Here is a 13,831-nt window from a genome sequence, read left to right as displayed (position 1 = left end):
TCACCGAGAAGTACGGACATCATTATCTCCAATCATCCAAGGAGCTCAACGGAGCAGCTCCTTTATAATCCCCTAAATTCATACGCAACCAATCCAGACCCTACTAGAGCATGCCCGCTACCCCCAGACTAGCATATAACATATATACACCTATAATAGTGAAACATGAATGTACACGGCCGAACAATAATCCAGATGGCACAACACTGACGGGCCGCTACTTTACGAGTTAGTTCGTATGTATCGTGCTTTAATCCATTCGGAACAATGTATAACACAAAGACCAGGCAGTTCGAGATCGGTAGTGGGATGATATCATGGTTGCCTGACAGCGACTACCAAGGAATGATAGGATAAAGTTGCCCCGGGTTGAAACGCACACTATAAAAGTCGATGATTCTGACCTCCTGTGTAAACGCACACTATAAAAGTCGATGATTCTGACCTCCTGTGTAAACGGAGCCGACCAGGCAGCAACGCGAAGGTGGAGATGCTAATGACCTTATTACTATGCATGTCCGAAGAGCGAGTCCCAGCAGGACAGCCCGAGCCCGCTTCGTCGCTCCCCTGAATCCCCGTCTGCGATCACTCTTACGCCTGTATTGTGATAAGAGAGAAAGAGAGAAAAAGAGACGAGAAGCGCGGTATCCGAAATGGAAATGGGTGGGGGGGGGGGGGGGGTGCTAACTTTGGCATGAAAACAAACTTTGTTGCCCTATCTGTACTTTGACTAATGTAAGACAGCGTTCGGCAACTGTAATGCAACTGTAATGCACTGGCATATTGATAACTCTCAGTTTACAACTCTCAGTATACGATAATCTGCCCGGCAACATCGCTACTGTGTCCTTCAAGAGTAAATTGTTTTAACTTCCTTGCAGTCCGTTAAAACCCATTAAAAATGATCGTGATTCCTTTCTGATATCGTTGTAATAGATTTTGGGAATTTCTTATTACATCACATCACACTTTTGCTTGTTTTTTTTTTCATTTTGAGTAGTCAAACATCGAATTGCCTTGGTAATAAAAAATGCCATACACATAATAGTACTATTTGTATTTGTAGGCTTGATTGAATATTATTCTATTAACCCTAACAAGGCCGGCCTAATAAGGCCGGCCAGCACCAGGGTGCTGAATCCGCCCCCACCCCGACGTTTCGCGCAATAATTCTGCAACGCAAGAAAATCTCGTCATGAGGCTTCTCGACTTTTTACTTTCAGGTCTCGCGCAACTTTTGAGACCAAATTTGCAACGTCCGCGAGTACCGTTATAAAGCCACGCCCATTTTCATAACGGCATGCCACCCCAAAATGGGGCGTAATTTTGTGATTTTGTGTACATTTCCCATATTGAAAACAGCTCTGTCATTAAACTAATAAAAAACTGATTATTTTTACTATCCATCACTTTTTCTTCTAATTATGGTAGAAAAGTGGTCCATGACAATTTCCATGAAAAAAAGAGAAAGAAAATCAAAACAAAAGTAAAAAAACAAAGAAATGCACAAGAATTTAAATGACTTTTGGAAGTTTTCATGATGTACAATTTATTGTTGAATATGTTAAAACAGATATACAAACCAAAAACAGACTCTCAATGCTTTTAATTAGACTTTGATAGTGTATATTAAGATGTTGGGCTTAATTTGCGTAATTAATTACTTAAAATTGATTTTTTTTTTCAAAAATTGTAAGGCGCAATCTTGTAGATTACGACGTGGGTGTTGTCCGTGCCAAATTTCGTCGCGATTGCGCGCGCCACTGATGGCCGAGATCTCGGGGGGGGGGGGGGGGGGATCACAATTTAGCATAGTTAAAGAAGCCCGGCCTGTTTAGGGTTAAGTGGATGAGAATTCAATAAAAATCTAAAATGCATATTGGTAGGTGAAAATAAAATCTTACAGCTATTTGAAACAGGTGAATGGTACTCGAAAAAAAAATACATTGTACATTGTTCGGTAATACAGTAATATTATAGTATGTATAGTATGTTTTCATCTATTCGAAAGAAATAATAAAAATATAGAATAATGTCTTCATTTATTTTCATATCTTCTGTATCAAACTTGAAATCAAACAAGGGATGCTGGTCCCATAGTCACGTTAACGAGAGTTAACAAACGTTATTTTAGATTTGATAACATACCTCATTTAACATCTGAACATGGCATGCCTACAGATGTTATCCTAGGGTTTTCTGTTCATGATGGTCATTATTGTGTGTATGTGTGCATATTTGTATGTGTTTCTTTCTCTCTCTCTCTCTCTCTCTCTCTCTCTCTCTTCTCTGGTCAATTTTCTTCATGATTGGAATGCAAGGTGTTGAAATATTAAGTTTAATTTCAGTATTTAATAAAGCATTATCTAGGCAAGAAAGGTAGTACCTCCTGGGTAGAACAATGCTTTTATTTGCGTCAAAAATTGTGATTTTCTGTTTTGTAATAATATATTTGCATTAATTTGAATGCGTCAATAAATAAAGATGTTTTGGGGGAAAAGGGAAAAAAGAGAGGGTAAAGAAAACGGGACAAACAATAGAGCACAACCGGGGCTTGGAGGGGCAGCTGTGGAGAGCTGGAGTGGATTTGTTTGGTTTACGTATAACATGACCTCCATCCTGTTTTTGCTGTACATTTGTTGTTGTTTTTTTTCTATGTCAGTTGATATCAATCGGACAAAATGAGATGCTATTCGCTTATGTTATGATGTTATGAATTCTATTTCTGTAAAAAAAAGCACACAGGAAGGATATTTTTTTTCAAATTATGCTACTTTGTTACAGCAATACTAATTTATAATAATGATTTTGACTCATGAATTTTGAACCCAATATTTGTGCATCTACTTTAACAATCTTTATCTACTTTTATTCCACTGCAAAGCTTTTTTTTTTTGTTCACACTAGATTAAAGTGTCACTTTAAATTCACTTTTAAATATCAAATGAATTGGCTAATGTTTTGAACTAGTCTAAGGAAAATGCAATACTGTAACATTAATAGTACTGATATGCAAGACAGTCGTGGATTACCAAAAAAAGTATGGTAACTGTGTTACTACAAGATCGCACTGAACTACAGTCAACATCCGTTTCTCTGTAAAGTGCAATGGTATTTTAATTGATAAGATTATATTCCGATTGTCTGGTATTCAAATAGTGCTCTTTCTGAAAATCATGCTTGGTACACACACACACACACACACACACACACACTCACACAAAATAAGGAAGTATTTTTTGTATTTTTTTTTCAGCTGAATTGGTACTAGAAATATCTTACGTGAACAGTCTGGCCACGGCATCTGAGCTGGCACACCGGTTGATCCGGCCAGCCAACTCCCCTGGCTACAGTTGTAATACTGTTCCGGTAACTCCACAAATCTGTACTTCCTGCTGCAAAACATCTTGCAAATTTGTCCTCCGAGTTGCTGCGTGCAGGCTATGGCCCCGTTGAGTGGTGGCGGAAAGGGCTGGCATGAATAATCTGAGGTTGCGAAAAACAAGAGGCAAAGCGAAGGTTTTTCACAAACGACTGGTATTCCGTAATAAGTAGGCCTATTGCCAATGTTTAAGTACACATGGCAGGGTTTTTTTCTCTCATTTCAGTGTATATAACTATGAGAAGAGTCCACTCATGGCTACAGTCTTGTGATTTTTTAACTCTCATGAATTCCTCGGATTTTGTGATGCCATTTCTATAGAGTTTCGTTTGCTCTCGCATACAGCAATTCTGTTGTCAAGTTTAATATCATCAGTAGTTGTTTTTCCACGGTACTGAAATCTTATGCAGCCTAAATCCAATCTATTTGATAATATTACATACCACTTACAGATTGGCATGTCCAGCGAAGATAATTACATGTTACAGGGCTGTCAACCGCACAAGAATAATGATAAATTGATTACACGATATAAACAAGTATAATATCTCTTTACGTATGTAACCATATATATATATATATATATATATATATATATATATATATATGCTTCGTCCGTTGAATGCGTCATCTTTTTTCAATTCAACTGTAAAGATATAGAATTCTGCAAATAGTTGATAAACTCCTATGAGTTCTATTTACCCCTGACGCTCACGGTAAACTCGCACGTCTCCTCGTTTTGGGACGGATCAATCGCTGTGTATATGATCTCATGGTCGCCAATCGGAAACGCTGAGCCGGAAACGTCTTCAGGAGGGGTGATGATCATGTTACCGGAATTGTCTTCAAACACTGGGTCATTCCAAGTGACGTTGACAGTGGGCAACGCAGTATTTTTGGTGATGTCATCTGGACACGTCAATACTCTGGGTTTTTCTTCATCTGTGTTACCATGGTTACCATGGTTACGAGAAAGATTACAAAGTTTGATTATCCCTTAATATGATATGAATACGAAACTACAGGGTCCCATTTCATGAAAGATATTAAGATGGCAACTCTTGCTGGAATGGCAACTTCCAACAGCAACAGCCAATCAGAACGCTGGATTCTTGTCGTTACAATTATAATTGCCATTCCAGCAAGAGTTGTTTCACATCAACTTTTTATGAAATGGGGACCAGAACAACGACGGCAATGTCATTAGTTGTGACACATATTACAGCAATTTATACAACATGTAAAAATATTCTTCCTACCAGATTGTCCGACTGCTAATCACATGGTATCGCTAAGGGGTACTATTACCATGATTACATGCTTACATTTTTCGTCTTCACCTTGTTGTATAAAGCATTGTATCTTATTCACCTCGGCTGTTCTTAGTTTAGACAAATCAATAAAAGACTTTGGAAATATTTCAATCCTGAATAAAGATTCGTAACAACTAAGAATTCGGAATGCAAATCAACTCTATTGTTTTGAGACGGATCAGTCGTTGTGTATTATGGACATTTTTGTTTCAATGAAAATCTGCGAGAACTAAACTCAGTGACGTAATACAACTTGAGGATTTCACAACTGATTATGCATTTATTGCCTCACAAAATACAACAGCAATCCCATCGAATGAGTTTTCGTTACAATCTGTAGAAAACAAAGGATTAACTGGTGCACCCTCAATAATAGATGTTTGCGAATACACACTGTGAGTGATTAAGACTCGAGCATTACCTGTGATTTCCACTGTGAAGTTGCACTGGGCGGTGAGCCCCGCCATGTCAGTCGCAACGTATGTTACCACAGTGAGCCCGATATGGAAGTGGTGCGGCGGGTTGTGGCTCCCGACAAGATCCGGCCTTATGCCGCTATTGTCAGTCGGCATTGGTACCGTCCAGTTTACTTCTCGTGTCGGCATTAAGTCATCGGTGGTGTCATTGATACTGCTAGGGCACCTCACTTCAGGAGGCAAGTTATCTATGCATAGGAAAATGATATGAATCTCTCAGTGGGCCATAAGATTTTTTTGTGTGTGCAATTGGAAGTATATAGCTTACAACTGACAAAGCACAAATTGCACATGGGCACATAGAATTAGTGTCCGGGATTTTAGAATACTCTCTGCTCATCCCTGCTAATTGGAATGGTTTATTGAACGCGTGAATTGCAGTCTTTGGATTGCAAAATTTCTCATGACTATGCACAGGAAAACATGCTCACATATAAAACAATGTTCATTAATTCAATTGCACATGCTATCAAGAAAATATAATTCATAAAACAGAAGGTAAAATTAGTAATAGATTTGAATACCTTGACTCTCATTAAGAGCAACAAGGAGGAGCAGATGAAGAATTCTATTGATCAGTCAATCAATCAATCAATCAATCAATTAATCAATCAATCAATCAATCAATCAATCAATCAATAAATCCATCAATCAATCAGCCAGCCAGTCAGTTAATCAGTCAATTTATCTATCTATCAATCAATCAATCAATCAACCAATCAATCAACCAACCATTCAATCAATCAATCTGTCATATTATCGTGAAAGCATTACCTTCACAGGACATCGGAGGAATGCTGGACCAAGTTCCATCCGCAAGACACGTTGTGTTGATGAAGGCCTCTCCAGTGCCGTTCAGTGTGTAACCGGTCTGACAACCATAGGAACAAACTTGGCCGTACTTGGGAGAGCTCTGGCAGACCACTGGTCTAATCGTCATTGGAGATGTAACTGTGAGCCCTTGGCAGAATATCTCTGAGAAAGGAGAGAGAGGGGGGAGGGGAGAGGTAGGTAAGATATGTATCGCATCAGTGTACAGGGAAAATCATGCCTTAGAGGCTTGCAAAGTCTACTGAAAATGCAAGTACAAGCAAGCATCACTAGACACTCAGCCAATGAATATGCAACGATGTTTCAACACCTTGTCTACACTCATTGGCCAGATCAACATTCCAAAACGTATCCTTTTTTTCTATGCTCACACTGAGCTTTTATCCATTTGTACTCCTAAGTAGAAAGATTATCTATAATAGACAAAACACATGACTATTGGACAATAGTCCTGCGATAGGCTCGAACCAAGTGCAATGATCACCACTCAAGTGTATAAAGCGTAAGATTTTCAAGCTACACTTCTCCAGAATTTTGATATGATCAAAAGTGTCCTTTAGCTTTGAACCCTACAATATACAAGAGAAAAGTGGTATGATTTTAATGAACTGTCCACACGTTTGGCTTTTTGGGAGAATGAAAGAAACAATACAACGTTTTACACAACTTTAATACTACCGTACTTCCAACAAAGAGCGAAATTATCACTCCTCACTTTGGCAAGCACCAAGCGGGTCGTCCCATTCGGCAGTGGCAGAAGGGACCGTCTCCCGACAGGTGGTAGTATTGACTCCTGAAGTCTCCAGCTGGTACCCTTCGTCACATCTCAGGGTACACAAGGTCCCGATGCTGTTATCATTAGTGTCGCAGTCACTTTCACCGTTCTCCGACTTGGGCAAAACGCTGCAAGTAATTTCTGTTCGAGTTTGGCCACATAAGAACAGTTACAGAGATGAGCATGAATCAAAGGAATGATGCATTTCTGTTTTTGATGTCACACTAACATCAGGTTTTGAAAAGACTGCAACATTACCCAAATTTTCGCTAAAGACGATGAGGATACTCCAAGAAATGGTAATTCTTCTAACTTGAAGTCGAAATTCAGATTAATAATGCGCTTTTATTTAGTTTACAGTGTGAATATTTCTTACACAAACAAAATTGAGTAAGCGCCTGCCGAATTTGATTCTATCACTACTTGACGGTACGGAACCATGGTAACATTCAAATGTAAAATTATAATCCATCTGTCTGTAGCAAGTGTTGACAAGTGGGATATTTGGAAGACTTACAGATTTTTTGTTTTAATTTCAAGAAACATAATTATCCTATATGTAACTTAAGTAAAATATGATGGCCTTTCGTCGAGGGTTTCACTGTCTTTGCTGGCTTTAAATGATCAGTATCTTGTTGTTACAATGTGACATAATGATAAGTCAATTCCACCTAGATAGTACCACAACCATCATGAAGAAAGTTAACATTTTCAGCTGTACACTCACTGTCACACGTAGGGGGCGTGGCCGACCATTTCCCAGTTTCCAGGCAACGGGAACTCGTGTCTCCACCCACGATCCGGTATCCCTGTTTGCACTGAAACGTGCAGACGCTGTCGAATGTGTTCTGGCAGTCGGGAGGTATCATCATTATGGACGTGTCGTTGGCGACAATATCGAACGCTGAGCACTCAACAACTGAGCAGAAAACATTCGATCAGACAGAAAAATATATACATAAATATGAATATAAATATATATTACCTTACAAATTAGGCATTCATCGACAAAGCATGCCACCATCTGACTGTGAATGCACTCGTTTGTTAAGGTGTCGACCCGGTGGGGACTCGAGTCTAACGCTGGTCTACGGTATTAATATAATACATGTATGATATATCATATTATGTATGTATATATATATATATATATATATATATATATATATGAAGATTCAACTATCTCATAGATCTGTAACAAGTTTTGGCAAGTGGCATATGTAGAAGGGTTACTTCTTTGTTTCAAGAAACATATACTATATCGAGTAAAACGCAATTGTCCCTTCGATGGTTTAATTTTCCTTACTTGCTCTAAATAATCAATGATATTTCCTTGTGACAATGTGACATAATGATAGGTCAATTTCAGTTAGGTAGAATACAAGAACCATCGTGAAGAAACAATATTCCAACGGTGTACTCACTCTGACACGTAGGGGGCGTGGCCGACCATTTCCCGGTTACCAGGCAACGGGAACTCGTGTCTCCACCCACGATCCGGTATCCCTGTTTGCACTGAAACGAGCAGACGCTGCCGAATGTGTTCTGGCAGTCGGGAGGTATCATCATTATGGATGTGTCGATGACGGTAATATTGAACGCTGGGCACTCAACAACTGAGCAGAAAACGTTAATAAGAAGAAAAATAGAATATTATCTTACAAATCTTCGATTCATACAAAGCAGATATGTCACCATCTGAGTATTTCCCTCGTATTCTTTTTTTTTTCTTTGTGGTCATGTGCGGAATCTACTATCTATCACACACATTGTGTGTGCAATACCCATGCACATATTACTAGACACTTTGACTGATTTCACAGCAGACTAACAGGCTATGTAATATTAGTAAGCCTAAATATCTTTCTTTTTATAATCAGGTATATTTTCACCAATAAGACATTATCATGCATAATTAAGATTATGAAAGGCTCTTGAACAGTAACATTGTGATACTTTTGCATCTCGATGTCTTCGGTTCTAACAGCAAGGGTCAGGGGCAGGACATTTGCTCCTGCGACAATTGCTCTGGTCTTATTTTCTCCAAGGACTTAGGATAGGGTAAAGGTTGTAATAGGGTTTCAGGTTTAGTTTGACACGAGGATTAGATTAGGGTTAGGGCTGTGTTTAAGGGTAGGATTTACATGTTGGGCTTCGCGGGCAGATATTTCATGGGATCAGTTATACTGTTGCAGGAGCAAGTGTCATGGAACCAGAAAAGTCATTCCATGTACAAAATCAAATTTTGAACAAATTAGACCAAAATAATGATAGAAGGAAACTCACGTTGGCAGCTGCTTCCGTTAATACCGGTGTTCTCTACGTAACCCGGGTCACACTCGCAGTCCATGCTGTCCGTGCTGGCTGTGGAGACTGTTGAGGAGAGGGGTGGGCACGGGGTACACGGATGGTTGCCATACGACGACTTGTACGTACCCTGCGGGCAAGCTAAAGAGAGCGCCACCAATTGTTATCGTGTTTACCGCGCATGTGCGTTACTTTTGCGCCTATATTTTGTTTGTTTGTTTGTTTGTTTGTGTGTGTGTGCCTTAACGATAAAAAACATGGGTATTTTGCATGTTGTGTAAGCAATATATATATAAGGAGTGAAGATTAAAAAAATGATGAAACGGATGTTTTGCAAGCCAATGGAGTTGTTATATATGTGACCCTGCACCTCAAAACAAACAAAAAGTCGCCAGACATGAATTTTTAGTTAAGACCATATTCTAAAAGAACAGACTTTAAGCTTTAAAGTGATGCATTACTCAAATCAAATTGACTTTCCTAACCTATCTAAATATTGGAAAGAAAGCACAAACTCAGGAAAAGTGTGAACTGAGAAAAGAGGCTCTGAAGTACAGTGTCTATTCAAGCGCTTAATCTTTACCAAGCAGTAGCACTATTCTTTCAAAAGTTATTAGAGTTGAAAGTGAAGAGTGTGGACAAGGTTTTTCAGAAATGAAAAAGGGATTCTAAAGACACACCTAATCACACTATTCTACCACAAATGTTCGAGATAAACTGCTAAAAAAACACACTTTCCTGCCCGTTTTATGATACCAAATTTTAGCATAATGTAAAAGAAGACCCGCTCTTTCAGAAAATATGAAAAAGTCAAGTTCGGCTAGGTTGACCCATTTCACTTGTTTTCAGTCCTCACGCAAAATCAGTGTGTGCGACTTTATGTTCGTTTTGAGGTGCACTGTCACAATATTATATAAAAAAACCCTACGTATGATAAGACCTATGTAAGCCTAACTCATACATACATATTAGATTATTGTACTTACGAACACACGCTCAAACATTATAGAGCACATTATATAATATGGTGTGTGTGTGTGTGTGTGTGCGCGCGAGCGCGAGTGTATATAATACATAAAAAATGCATAATATTCTTATAAGACTAGCAAAAACAACCCACCCCTCTCCTCCTCTCCCTCCCTCTCTCTCTCTCTCTCTCTCTCTCTTTGTCTCTCAAACAACCAACGAAATTCTTTTAGGAATAAAGAATTTCAGTCTGGTAAGAACTTTATAATTTCCATCAAGTGAATGTTTAGAGATCTCGTGCACTTTCAAGCAAATAGATGTATACCGTCCCAAGTCTGATGACGTAGTAAACATTATTCGCACATTTTTCTTACCATTGCAGTCAAAGCCGTCCCCGGTGTATCCAGGTTCGCAGGTGCATGCGATTGAGCCGCTCTCCGTAGCGCATGAACACGCAGCATTCTGACCGCAACAGTTCCCCACACCGCGACATTGGGTGCTGCTGCCGTTCTGGTAACACTGCGCTCTTGCCATCGTTTCGTAGAGGACGTCGTTATTGACATCTTCGAACAAAGCAAAACTAAAATTGATGAATGAATGGAAACTTCTTTGAGTATTACCAACTACATTCTCACACGCGACAAGCTACAAAACTGGTCAACTGTCAGAGATAAATATACCTCTTCAAATTTTTGCGACAATAAACAAACGAGGTGATCACACAAACATGCATGATACAACTAATCATTGTCTTTACGAAGGTTTAGAGCACATTAATCTTTGCTCCTGCAACAATATTGCTCCCAACAAATATCTGCCCGCAAGGCCTAGCATTGATTCTACCCTCAAACATAACCCTAATCCTAATCCTCATCCTCATCTCAAACTAAACCTAAAGCCCTTTCACAACCCTAACCCTTTGTATGAGGAGAAAATACAACCGGGGCAATATGTCACAGGAGCAAAACAATGTCGTGTCACCCGAAAATCGACACACACGCGGTACAAGACCCTTTTTGTCCCTAACACCTACTTCTCTTATTCATTGTTGACAGTTTTCTTAAAATTTAACCAAAAGTGTGCATTAGACCGTTGAATTTCGTAGCTATTTATGTTTATTATCTATTTATAAAATATTATCTATTCTATCTCTTTGCAAGTCACTCTTCCTCTCTATTTTTTTTTCTCGCTTTATATGCATTAAGGACTGCAAACGATTCAAGCTACAGAAATACCACGAGTTGATTATTCTATTGTCCAGAATATTTACGTTTCTCACTATTTTATTTAAAATTTTCTTAATTATTCCCCTAAAACTGTGTGCCCGATCGTTGAATATAAAATCCAAAAGCTCCCTCTTGTGTGTGTGTGTGTGTGTGTGTGTAGGAAGGGGGAGGGGATACCCCTCCCGCACTTTCGCTTACATCCCCCTCAATACACAACATGGTTCTTGCTTTCCCCCCCCCCCTCCTCAAAAAAAAAAAAAAAAAAATATATATATATATATATATATATATATATATATATTATACTGTACGTGTACGGCCACGCTCAACATGATAAATTCACCATAAAGATACAACCCTATTTGTGACACTTAAAGTACCTATGAAAATTCTCATCTAGAGAGGAAATAAAAAAAAAATCAAACCTAATGCTTTAATTTTACAAACTAGCTAGGGTTATGATAGAAATGATACCTTGCCCGAGGGCAGAGCCATACGAGGACATGTCCCCGAAATCGTTGAGCCAGAACACGTAGTCCACGGATGTCGCGATGCTAAACAGCTCGAAGTAGCTCACGATCGTTCCCACGCCAATTGAGAAAATGACCACGCCTTCTCCCCTGATTGTCCTGGCGATCGGACCTGGTCGATCGCCCACGGTGGACACGCCATCGGATAGAAGAATGATGACTCTAGTACAGGACGGGATACAGGAAAGGGTACAAAAGGAACAACATCCGTGTACTTGCAGCAGGAAGCTATTCCCACATCATTGCAAGTTTACAATAATGATGTTCACACCAATAACTTACACCGAGCAATTAACGTATTCATTGCTCTTATCAGGAAACGACAACTTCGATGGCGCTCACACCATCCTGTATACAGCACCTCAGCCCAGTATTGGGAACACAATGGCGTATAATCACAAAACGAATCCGCATCAAATTTTACAACCGCTCATCAGATGGAACCGAACAAACATGTGCATTATTTCTTGTTTCTGCAAAGCAGTGATAGAATGTTGATTGAATTCTTCGTAGTCTATAGAGTAAGGGTATCATGAAAATCAGTACCATTGAGACTACAGGCCTACTTCACGTATTTCAACGTTTGTTATCGATGTGGACCGACATTTTATGAAATGTTTAGGAGCACACAGTTCTAAGAGGAATTCAAAGTTAATATGATGAAAACCGGTTTTGAAATGGCTGATATATCCAAAAACAACGTTAAACAAAGCGATCCTAATGAAAGGTGGGTTCCACCTTTTATATCATGATCGCTCATCGTTGTGAATTAACGTCTCAGCTATTTCAAAACCGATTTTCATCAAATAAACTTCGAATTCCTCTTAAACTTACATGCTCTTTCATTTTTCATAATATGTTTCTCATTATCTCATAAAAATGGTTGGAAACCTGAAGTCCTATCTCAACCAAAACTATATGTCATTCCTTTAAGCCTCGTGTTGTAACGTCGAGCTCGATCGTGGGGTGTTCTTACCTATAGGCCCGAATTCACGAAGGTGGTACAAATGAAACCATGGTTTAAACCATGGACAAAAACCATGGAGCACCAAGTGTCGCATGGAATATTTCGTTACGAAATCGGTCATTTCGTCGCTGAAATGATTATTTTATAACGAAATGACAACATTTTGCAACTAAATGAACATTTCGTCTACGAAATGATAATTTCGTTAACGAAACGGTCAATTTGTCGACGAAAATAAATGACCAATTTTGTAACGAAATATTCCGTGCGACACTTGGCGCTCCATGGTTTTTGTCCATGGTTTAAACCATGGTTTCATTTGTACCACCTTCGTGAATTCGAGCCATAGTGTCGAATTCAATAATAGCCCTATTTGCCTAGTGTCGAGCTCATAGACTGTATGACTTGTGGGCTGTATGAGTAATGGACCTTTTTTTTTTCAATGTCGAACGCTTGGGATGTTTGATTCGTGGGTGTCGGTCTCGTGGGATAACAATAACGTGGCACGCAGAGGATTGTGGTACTTACCCCTGAGCGTTTGGTCGCCCAGCTCGTAAAACCGTCCGAGCAGTGAGCAAAGCACCGCCCGTACAGGTTGTTCCTGGCGTATCGGCTACCCTATCCAAGTTTCGGGCCAGGTTACACTTGTTCCTTCCACTGGAAGGCGAGATATAATCTATGTAGGTTTCCATGTTGTTGCAATGCGAGTAAGATATAACAGAAATGCGAGTGGCGTTGTTAGACGAGCTGAAATGAGTCGATGTCAGGCGAAAGAATTCCACCGCTCGACTGTAATACTCCGGCCTCATGCTCCCCGAGGCGTCGAGCAGAAACACGACGTCAATTTCGGAGTTCGAGCTAAACGTGGCGTCGATCTGTCTTTTAAAGTTGTCCATTGGCGTTGAACCCTGTCCACAGGACGACTTCAGCAGCTGACAAACGTAGCAGAGCATGAATACTGACACTACTCTTTTCATTGTTATTTCGATGGATTTCTCTGTTATTGGTAGAGCGTATAGTCTGCTGCGATATCTAGTGAAAGGGTTCCTCACTTTCAA

At 39.5% G+C, this 13,831-nt stretch overlaps 1 protein-coding gene across 1 annotated transcript; it reads right to left on the bottom strand.

Annotated features, from left to right (window-relative positions):
* Positions 1-508: 508 nt before the first annotated feature.
* On the bottom strand, positions 509-13,750 carry LOC139727806 (sushi, von Willebrand factor type A, EGF and pentraxin domain-containing protein 1-like). Its single transcript, XM_071638788.1, has 12 exons — positions 13,302-13,750; positions 11,751-11,968; positions 10,425-10,613; positions 9,064-9,150; positions 8,202-8,393; positions 7,505-7,696; positions 6,718-6,918; positions 5,946-6,146; positions 5,117-5,359; positions 4,085-4,324; positions 3,283-3,486; positions 509-597 (listed from the first exon to the last, which is right to left on the bottom strand). The coding sequence occupies exons 1-12, from the start codon at positions 13,748-13,750 to the stop codon at positions 509-511; spliced, it is 2,505 nt and encodes an 834-aa protein (XP_071494889.1).
* Positions 13,751-13,831: the final 81 nt, after the last annotated feature.

Source organism: Diadema antillarum, unplaced genomic scaffold, assembly GCF_040938485.1.
Source record: "Diadema antillarum isolate AM-2024a unplaced genomic scaffold, OU_Dant_1.0 scf00000018, whole genome shotgun sequence".
Lineage (NCBI taxonomy): Eukaryota > Metazoa > Echinodermata > Echinoidea > Diadematoida > Diadematidae > Diadema > Diadema antillarum.
This window is presented reverse-complemented; position numbering and strand designations above follow the sequence as displayed.